Source organism: Solanum stenotomum, chromosome 6 (assembly GCF_019186545.1).
Source record: "Solanum stenotomum isolate F172 chromosome 6, ASM1918654v1, whole genome shotgun sequence".
In the NCBI taxonomy this organism is placed as follows: Eukaryota; Viridiplantae; Streptophyta; class Magnoliopsida; order Solanales; family Solanaceae; genus Solanum; species Solanum stenotomum.
The window spans coordinates 52,451,779-52,462,751 of NC_064287.1; the positions used below are offsets into that span (position 1 = coordinate 52,451,779).

The following is a 10,973-nucleotide window of genomic DNA, read 5'->3' on the forward strand; positions in this document are numbered from 1 at the left end:
TTTACCAAAATTTCTTATAAAAATGAAATTTCTTGGGGATTTTCATAGAAATATTTCGCAAGCAATTCCCTATGAAGATTCCCAAGTAAATCCGTAGGCGTTTGGAGATAAGATTTTGTGAAACAAAAGGAAATTTCTTGCAGATATATATGAAAATATTGCTCAAGATAGTAATTCCTATGAAAAGAAATCCGCAACTATCTCAATCCTCACTTTCATTCACGCTATCAGAGTCATGGGCAGAACCACTGTCATTCACACTATTAGAGTCATCACCACTTTCATCCTCATCATAAGCTTGATTGTCTTCTTGAGATGATTGCCCATTCGAAGATGATGCGTTGTACACGTTCAAACCTGACCTGAATTATGAATGAATAAACTTGATACACCACACAGATTCCAGGAACAACCTTAGCCACGTCTCACTTTGTGCGATTTCATTGATTTCTGAGGCAAGGTTTTCCTAACATCTTGAAAAAGTTGTGTCATCCTTGCAGATGCCATTTTCTCAAAATTACATCTTATAGCATCAGTACAGTGAGGGAGCCATTTGAATTTCTTCTGTATATAGCAAATAAAAACTGTATTAGTTATACAAGCTCACACCACCTGCATTAGACACTTGAGAATTGTTAGAGTGTTGCAAATGGTAACGTTATTCTGGGAGATTCTTTAACGGATGAAATAAGCTCGCTATTTCATTTGAGTTTAGATAATATATGTTGGAATTCTACCCTCCTGAAATTCTATAAAGGAACACGTACTGACTACTCGTTCCTATTTATTTGAAGCTTAACAATAAATAATTTAGTATAACAACTTGCTCAGTACTTTGTATTATTTATGAAACTTCAAATAAAACAACGATTACAAAGCTCTGTAACATAAGGAATTATAAACTCTAATTCCTAACTACCCAAGACAAAAAACCCCAGGTTTAAGTCTTCTATCGTTCTTCAAGTTATTCAACTTGTCAAACGAAACCTACTCACAAACACTTGATTGTATTCAAAAACTCTTGACTACAATCGTACAATATTTCTCTCAACTCGCAGCACTCCCTAAAATAAAAATCAAAACTCTCTCAAATTCTTGATCATGTTTTGATATTACTCTCAATGTAAGTGCACCATCTTTCTAATGAAAATAACCCCCTATTTATAAATTAGAACTCCAGCAAGTCCTTGTTCGACTCAACTTTGTCTTTGCCGCTACAAAGCCTTGTTAACTCAACTTGGACTCCTATTTGTACTTGACTTCTTTCACAGAATCCGTATGCATAGTAGTTTTCCTACTTTATGCAGTTTTCCTTAATTGATTAAGAAAACTTTATTAACCGTGAACTCCTTCTTCTATACGTTTTTGACAAAACACTTTTGTATCACGTATGCATGACCTATTCTATTCACTTTGCCATTCTTCAAAACTTAGAGGCTTTAACAAATTCCCCCTTTTTTACTATGGCAAATTCTTTCCGCTTGTATCGAACAGGTAAACACATATGCACGCTTTCTTCCCCCTTTTGACATTAGGCAAAACATTTGAAGATAAAGAGATATCCATGCCACAAGCAATAATATCACAACAAGCTATAAAAAAACACACCAAACTGAGTCATTAGTTACATCACAGATCAGAAACAAAAACCATTATCCACAAAAACAGAAATGTCTACTAAAGACTTGAAAAAGTGAGGACCCAAAACACAAGACATAGCATAACCAAGCGGATATTTAGACAGATGGTGGTAAAGCAGAGGACGAGGAAGGGAAGACTTTGGTTAGTAGTTCATAGAGGTGCTTTAGATGATCGGAATTAGATAATCTCTCAGTATTCAACGCAACCTGAGTCTGAGCAAGCTCCTCTTTAAGCCTTGAATTTTCTTCAGCCAATATAGCATGCTTCAGACCATAATCAATGTGCAACTTATCTATTGCAGCAGAGTGAGAACCCTGTAGTGTAGTAATTTCCTCATTCTTAGCAGTCAACGAGGCTCTCAATCATTGCATAGGTGCATTTGCCCCTCTCTTTGTAGCAGGTATAGTTTCATGATCCACAACCCCTAGTACATCCTTAATGGTCTGAATTTGCCACTCTCCAACGGAACACCAAAATGTTCAAACACCATACCAAGCCAGAACCCATACGCCAGTCCACGTTCCTTTTAATCACACACACATACACCATGTATATGACTGAGAATCAAGGCATGCAAGTTAATTTGGATCTTAGATAGCAACAACTCCATAAGAGTGAGATCCAAATAATTTGCCTCCGTCCTTTTTTGCTTTCGAGGTAGTATTATTTTATGCACAACATCAAACAACAAACGATGCAAGGGTTACAAAACTCCTTTATCAACTCTGGTATACTCATTCAGTGTAGGATCATTTGAAAATCGGTGACATATTTCAAGAGCAGAGATGTTACCATCTAGAGGTGGCCAATTTCGCTTAACGTAGTGACCCCATCCACTATTTGGTACCCCGAGTATAGAGGATAAAATCTCAGCATTGAGGGTGAACGAAACACCACAAACAGTACTTGAAATTGACGTAGTAGACCCTGTTGCAATAAGGTAGAACTCCCTGGTTTCCTCTCCACCCATTCTACGCCTAAGGGTTCCTTGACTAAGTAGTTCAATCCATCATCTGGCTTGCACAAGAGCTAGTAATTCACTCATCTCGTCACCCCCAAATCCAGTAATTACCCTACCCCTAATCACACTTCTTTTCCTAAAGGATAATGCCCTAGCAGAGTCAATTTCATCAATTTCTTTGGGACCAGATTATTCTGGTTTAGATGTATTTCTTTTTTGTTTTCTACTCTTTTTGGGTCCAATAATGTCATCATCATCAATCTCTATAGGATTAGAAGGGAGAACAAACTTACTTTGCACCGAGCGAGTTTTCTTAGTCGACTTAGCAAGAAGCATTGCATCCCGAGTACGCTGTACAAATCGAGTCACTCGAACTGGAGCCTTCACTGATGGGTTAGAAGTAAGACTTTTATGAGTATCTGGAAAAATCATAGCAATGGGTCGACAAGATTATACTTAGTCGTGAATGAAGTCTATTAGAAACCAGTTGGACCAATGAAATATCATCGTCATCATCACAAGAAGAATGAGCTTGTTCCTTTGAGGATATTTGTTCCCCCTCACTACGTGCTATCGTTTCATCTCCTAAATCAGACCCCAAACTCTGGTTTTTTCTTTCCCCCTGAATTGATGCTTCTTCTATAAGAGGATATGCGAGATGGGTTATTCCGCAAGGGTCAATGAACATGCCAACAGGTAATTCAAAGAGATTTTCTGGATTTTCAAAAGGAATAAGGGCAAGGTTTAAATTTGAGGGAGACGCCGTGATTTTGAAAATAGGGTTTGATGAATTTAGGAGAGAGACGAATGAAGGAGAATGGGTTTCTGTGGAGAGTAAAAAATAAAGAAGGTTTGAGAATGATTACAGGGAAGTGGAAGGGTTTTTGGAGAAGAGGAACATGTTGATTTGATGGAGAAGTCAGATTGATTTTGATTTTGGCGGTTTTAAAAAAAATCCTTCTGACAGGTATTTAATGCAGGAACGGTACCAGTGCACAAGTCTTAATATTTTGGTCTCACTTAAATAAGTATAGTAGACATACCTTTTAGTGTAGGATGATGATTTTTGAAGTCCAAATCCTTGAGTTCCTGATTACTTGAGAATGATGAATTCGTTAGTTACAGTTTGTTATGAGTATTAAAAACTTTTAGCATAATAATACATAATCAAGTGCCATAGTTTACTCTCGTGAGCAGAGATACTCAGGTGATCTTCATCATTCCTAATTCCAACCTGTTCCTTTCAAAATGTTCCCTTGCTAATGCCTTTGTGAAAATGTCTGCAATTTGTTGTTCAGTGGCACAAAAATTCATGGAAATTTTCCCTTTTTCTACATTGTCCCTTAAAAAATGATGACAAATATCTATGTGTCTAGTTCTCTTATGTTGGACAGGATTCTTTGCAATGTTAATTGCGCTTGTGTTATCACAAAAAATCGGGACACACTTAATACTAAGACCAAAATCACTAAATTGTTGTTTGATCCATAGTAGTTGAGCACAACACGAGGCTGCTGCTACATATTTAGCTTCCGCGGTGGATAGTGCGACTGAGTTCTGTTTCTTTGATCCCTATGAAATTAAACATGAACCTATAAAGTGAGTCATGCCTGTGGTATGTTTTCTGTTTGCTAGATAACCAGCATAATCTGCATCGACATACCCTACTAATTCGAAGTTACTTCCCTTTGGATACCATAGTCCTAAATCAGTGGTTCCTTTTAAATATCTGAGAATTCTTTTAACAGCTTGGAGATGAGATTCTTTGGGACTAGTTTGAAATCGAGCGCATAATCCCACGCTGAACACAATATCAGGCCTACTGGCGGTAAGATACAAGAGTGACCCAATCATGCCTCTATACAGTTTTTGTTCCACAACAGAACTTGTTCCTTACACGTCTAATTTTGTAGCTGTAGCTATTGGGGTATCAATTTGTTTAGCATCTTCCATGTTGAACCTTTTGAGTAGTTCCTTGACATACTTTTGCTGATGAATGAAGGTACCTGATTGTGTTTGCTTTATTTGAAGCCCCAGGAAGTAGTTTAATTCGCCAATCATGCTCATCTCAAACTCGTTGTTCATAAGGTTGCCAAAATTGTTTGTGAGAGTCTTGTTTGTGGCTCTAAAAATGATGTCGTCAACATACACATGTACTATCAGTAGGTCCTTTCCTTTGTTTCTGAGAAAAAATGTGTTGTCAATTTTCCTCTTGAATAGCCATGGCTTAGGAGAAACTTTGACAATCTATCATACCATGCCCTTGGAACTTGTTTTATCCCATAAAGAGCCTTATCAAGTCTATAGACATAATCAGGATAGTCATTGTTCTCAAAGTCAAGAGGTTGTTTGACAAATACTACTTCCTTTAGTAAACCATTAAGAAATGCACTTTTAACATCCATTTGATACAGGGTGAAGTCCATGTGAGATGCAAATGCAATGAGTAATCTGATTGCCTCTGACCTGGCCATAGGTGCGAATGTTTCATCATAACTATCCCTTCTTCTTGATTGTACCCTTGGACTACTAGCCTAGCTTTGCTTCTTGTTATAGTACCATGTTCATCTAACTTGTTTCGAAACACCCACTTTGTACCAATTATGGTTTTATTTGATGGTTTAGGCACCAGATGCCAGACTTTACTCCTTTCAAACTAATTTAGTTCTTCTTCCATGACCATAATCCAGTCTGCATCTTGGAGATCTTCACTGATCTTCTTTGGTTCCATCATGGATACGAATGCATGAAAGGCATAATGATTTTTTATCCCTGATCTGGTGGTTATTCCAGAACTAAGATCAGTAAGTAAATTGTCCAATGGATGTGATCCTTGGTATTTGTAATCTTTTAGAACCAAATTTGGTTGTTCTGTATCTTGACCATCGTTCAGGTCTATTTGGTTTTCATCAGGAACCTTTTCAGCGGCATCATCTTTCTCGTGAGTTTCAACACTGTTTTCATTTACTGTTTCTGTGTAACCTGTTTCTTGTATCTGTTCCTTGTTTCCCTTGTCGCATAGTTGGGATATACTAAGCAGATTATGTTTTAGTCCTTCTACGTAGTACACCTTTTCGATTGAGTGTTTATCAGAACTTCCAATCTTACCAATGCCTTTGATTTGTCCTTTTTTTCCACCACCAAATGCTACCATTCCACCTTTTCCTTCTTCAAGTGAGAGAAACATTGCTTTGTCTCCAGTCATGCGTTTTGAGCAAGCGCTGCCCATGTACCAATGCTGCTTACTTCCTCTCACTTCTTCTTGAAAGAACAATTAGAGGTTAGTTTTAGGAACCCAGATCAACTTGGGTCCTTTGTTTTGATCAAAAGAATGAATAAGATCTATGTTTATCTAGTTTGGAAGTCCTGTTTTGTTTAGAAAGTGTTTGTTCCTTAGATGTGTGTTAGTTTTGGTTCTTTGACAATTTAGTTTAGAGTGACCAGTTTTACCACAGAGACTACAAAATAAAGGAGTTTCATATTGAGATTTATCAAAACCTATTCCAGCCTTAATATTTCTAGTATTGTTACCCAGATGTGTGACTATCATGGATGATCTTGTCCATTTATTTGCTCTTTCCAGATCAGTTTTTATTTTGGACAATTCAAGATTCATTTTCCTAGATTTTTCTTTTTCCGAGCTTAAGTCATTTTTGAGTTTATTCACTTTATGTTCATGCTTGGGTTGATCACACGATTTTTCTTTACCAAGAATTTTCAGTTTTACATTTTCAGACTTTAGTTCTAGATTGCAGGTTTCAAGTTGCTGAATTTTCTGCAACAATTGCTTGGTTTTCTCCTGTAGTTCACTGTTGAGTTTTTCGAGATCGATATACTCAAATTTTAAACTAGTCACGGAGGCAAGCAATTGTTTCTTGGTTTTAACTAGTTCTTGAATTGTATCTATAGATGTGAGCGTTAAGAAGGATAATTTTTTCTTAGAGAATTTAGTTAGCTTATCTTTAAGATCAAAGAGATTTACCTCCACTCCTTCAGAATCTGATTCAGGTTCGGATTTTGATTCTTCTATGGCCATTAAAACAATGTCATCAACATCTTCTTCATATATGTCTGAACCTGTTCCCCAAGCTGCATACATCGCCTTTTCCATCTCTTTGTTTTTTCTTTTGCTTAAAAGTTCCCTCTTCTCTTATTCAGCCCTTTCCTTTCTCCATTTTGCTTCTGTAATGACCCTCATGGTCATTTTTGTGTCTTGACTTCTGTGTATAGTTTAGACCGTTCCTGTAGTGACCCCAAGTCATTTATGACTTGCTGGGACTGACAGTTCGGTCACCTGGTCGTTCGTTTGGTTTTGGTGCTAGTTTTTGTGTTTTGGAGCTTATGAACCTTGAACGATCATTTTCAATCAAAAGTTCAAGAAGATGACATCAGAATCCAACTCTGACGATTCCATCAGCTCTGGAAGGGTCATTTTAGGCTAGTAGCATAGTTGACATGACTCTCGAGGTTTTTAGTGTGAGTCGGTGCGATTAGGCATTTTAACTTTAAGTTTAAGCCTAAGTTTGACTTTGGTCAACATTTTGAGTAAACGCGCTCGAATGAGAATTCCATCAGCGCGGTTAGCTCCGGAATGTCAAGTTTGGTCTAGATTGACCTTTCTTTTGTGTATCGAGGTTTTTGATATTTTTCTGAGCTCTTTTGTGGTTTTTGACTTAAAATGACATTTGGTGTGGGACCCACTTTTTGTCAAGATGACCTTGTATGGAAATTTTGACTATGCCATTGAGTCTGGAATATCGAATTTGGTATGTTGGCATATTTCGTTTACGTGCACAGAGTTCCGAACGAGTTCGGAGCACCCCGTCGGAGGTTTTAATTTTGGAAAAAAATTTGCAGAAAATCTACTATATAATGCAGATATATCAGCAAACATTCCCAAACCTTAGACGCTCATAACTCTCTCATTTCAAGTCCAAATTCAGTGATTCAAAGGTTCATCCTGTGAGTTTTTTCGCAAGGAACGCGTTGGTGAGCTCCGATAGTGATTTGGGGTCCCCGTTTGAGGTAATTTTCGTAAAATACCTGCTGCCACGACCCTTTTTTGTGAGCTTGATTTTGGAATTTTTGATACTTGCTTTCTCAACCATTTTAGGTCCGATTTCAGTGATTCTTGAGGCTATCTTGAGTGGTTTTTCGAGGAGAACGTCGTGGTGTTGTCGTAATTCTCTATAGACCTCCCGTTTCTGGTAAATTTACTGATTCAACTGCTGTCCCATTTCTAGTTCTTGAGAAAATTTGGGTTTTTGTTTCATGTTGATATTGTGTTGTTCACGATCCCCGAATTGTGTCTCATTTTGGGACATGAGCTGGGGGAATTGGTTAGGACCCACTTTTGGGGTTAATTCCAGAACTTCCACCGCGGGTCCCACTTTGCCCGTTTTGACCCCGAAATTGGTCCGTCTCCATTTGTTGTGATTCTGGTGTCTAAACGATCGTAATAACAATGTGACTCTATTTTTGATAGCGGGGCAGCCTTTCGAGACCATTCGGAAAGGGAAAGCTCTGAAAAGTGATTTTGGAGCGCGTGTGATCGGCCTACAGGTAGGCTATGGTTTTCCTCTCTTAGATTGAGTTTGAGAGTGTGAATGCATGTTGATTAGTTGGGATTAGGGTTGGTAGTTATTGAATCATGCATAGGTGTTTAGAAATCATGTTTTTGGCCTATTTTGAGAATTATCAGGTAACTGTGAGCATGCTTTGTGTTATTTTTTTACCCTCCTCGCTATGCGAAGTGCTTGCATGCTTAATTATTGTTTATTTGAAGCATGTTGGGCCTTAGTTTAGGCTTGCCTTAGAAATACATGATTCGGATCCGATAGGCCTTAGTTTTGCCCCGATATTGCTCGGCCGGCTTAGATCCCTGTAGACTATTGTAGCAGACATGAGTATGATAGTTTAGGCCTTAGCTAGGCGATACGCTTGCTCCAACTTTAGTTATCCTTATTTTCCCCGATGTTACAGCTTCACAAGTTACGTCGGCGATACTAATTCTGCTTCGCGATTTGAATTTGATTTTCGATTCGGTTCCAAGGACTTATATTGATTGGCTACGTATGGACGGCATTCCACGGACATTTATGAGCGTGGATCGATTAGGACTCTTTCAATAGCTACATTGACACCTTTATAGAGCATCCGGTTCAAGGTCCGACCTCTATTGCCCATATACTTATATGGAGCATCCGGTTTAAGGTTTGACCTCTATTGTCCAGATACTTATATAGAGCATCCGGTTAGAGTTCCAGCCTCAGATACTTGATACTTGTGATTGGTTACTTGGGTACTTCTGGTGAGCATTCGGTTAGAGGTTTAGCCTCAAATACTTGAAACTTGTGATTGGTTACTTGGGAACTTCTGGTGAGCATCCGATTCGAGGTTCGGCCTCCGTACTGTCAGATTCTACTAATTAGGGTTGAGGTTCTAGTTTGATGTTCTCCGTTCTTGGGTTCTTATATGCGATTCTCTTTAGCTATTATTATTATGTGTACTCGTCGAGCTTATGGGGGTCCGTTCGGGTTTTTATTTAACTTGCGCACGAGTGTACCTTCTGGGCTTATGGGGTCCAGTTAGGTGTAGTTAGCTTATAGATTACTTTAGTTAGTTCTTTTTACACTCGTGTGCATTCCATTGTTAGTTAGATTTTCGTTCTTGACTTCGGTTTGTGTTATTCCTTCTTTTCATATTGCCTTTACTTTTCAAGTTCAGTCGGCCTATGATGCCTACTAGGTACCTGTTGTTTTGGTACTCATGTTACGCTCTGCATCTGTTTCGTGATACAGGTTCGAGCACCAGTGTCCAGCGTTGATCCAGTTTTGAGTAGTTTGATCCGGAGACGGGGGTGAGCACACGACGTTTTGTACTATTTCAGTCTCCATCTGTGTATATAGACTTGTCTTTTACCTTTCGATACAGTCCAGTCTCTGTGGTCCACTTTTGGGACTTGTACTCGTTTTGTTAGTAGCTCTGTACTAGTGACTTCCAGGTTTTGGGAGAGATCTTTATTTGTATATATGTTTTGGTTTGCTTCCGCTTGTTTATGTTGTTATCTTAAATTTTACCTATTTTTGTTTAGTTTCTGCCCTCAGACCCATTACTTGTTATTCTGGGTTACGGGTTGGCTTACCTACATGTGGGTTATAGTAGGTGCCATCATGACTCGAGGAATCGGGTCGTGACACCCACATAGGACAATCCTTAATCTGATGATCAATTTTACCACACTTCAAGCATCATCCACTTTGTGGTTTTTATGTAGTCTTTTCCTTGGTGGGTGATGACTTTTTTCTAGAATTCATTCATCTTTTGAAGAGTTTCTTGAAGTTTCTACTTATCAGTGCTAAATCCTCATCATCTATATATGATTCATCACTCTCAGTTGCTTTGGGTCCAAGATTTTTCTCTTTGTTTCCTTCACCTCTTTTGTCAACATTTATCTCATATATTTTGAGATTTCCTAGCGGTTCATCCAAGGTCATATTTGTTAAGTCCTTGGCTTCTCTGATTGCAGTAACTTTTATTTCCCATGACCTAGGCAAGGTTCTAAGCACTTTGTCTACCTGTTCCTCAGTGGTGTATACTTTCCCAAGGAGATTAACTCGTTTACCAAAGTAGTGAATTTGGTGATCATATCTTGAAGTGGTTCTCCGGATTTCATCTTGAAGGCTTCATATTCAGAGCATAGTTTGGCAATTCTGAATTTTCGAACTTGAGTTGGTATTACTAAGTCAAATCTGAGAGAGTATCTCTGAAATTATCCCGATTCACATTTCCTAATTATTCTCAAACTTATTTTGCAAAACACTCAAATGAAAACTTGTTTGATTGAATCATTTATAACTCAAATGGTTTGAATTTGTTTTTACCTAACTTTTGTAAATACTAAAGTGTTTGTGCCTAATACATTTTTATTTAACACTAAAAACACAATCAAACAATGCATGCTTAAGATTGTTAATATGAAAACTAATATTTATTTATAGGTACTAAAGAATCATATTTTAGAGAATTACTAACATTAGCTTTGACTAATACTACTTGTAATGAACAAAAAAATAATAATTCTTTTTCGGTACATATTGAGATTATAATAGGCAGATGGCGACATGAATATTTATTTTCTAAACTATATAAATATTTTGTATCCCACTTCATATTAAATGGAAAACTATATTAGTAGCCCTAAAATATAAAGAGAAAACTATTTATAATTTTTTTAATAGGGCCTTATAATACGCATATTTTGTCTACATCGTGAAGGTACTAGAAGTTGTTCATTTACTCCTCATTTTTTTTTTGTCTATATTTTTTTTAATTAATTCAAAAAAGTTGCAGTTGGCTATTTATGAATATA

At 37.5% G+C, this 10,973-nt stretch overlaps 1 protein-coding gene across 1 annotated transcript; it reads right to left on the reverse strand.

The window, feature by feature from the left end:
- Positions 1 to 2,791: 2,791 nt before the first annotated feature.
- On the reverse strand, positions 2,792 to 4,456 carry LOC125868891 (secreted RxLR effector protein 161-like). The gene is made up of 2 exons (XM_049549456.1): positions 4,213 to 4,456; positions 2,792 to 3,021 (listed from the first exon to the last, which is right to left on the reverse strand). The coding sequence occupies exons 1-2, from the start codon at positions 4,454 to 4,456 to the stop codon at positions 2,792 to 2,794; spliced, it is 474 nt and encodes a 157-aa protein (XP_049405413.1).
- Positions 4,457 to 10,973: the final 6,517 nt, after the last annotated feature.

Excerpts from the sequence above, each read along its gene's own strand:
- LOC125868891 (XM_049549456.1), bottom strand. The coding sequence starts at position 4,456 with ATGATTGGGTCACTCTTGTATCTTACCGCCAGTAGGCCTGATATTGTG. Across the intron at positions 3,022-4,212 it reads AAACAGAAAACATACCACAG|ATACTCATAAAAGTCTTACT; the intron begins GCATGACTCACT and ends TGATTTTTCCAG.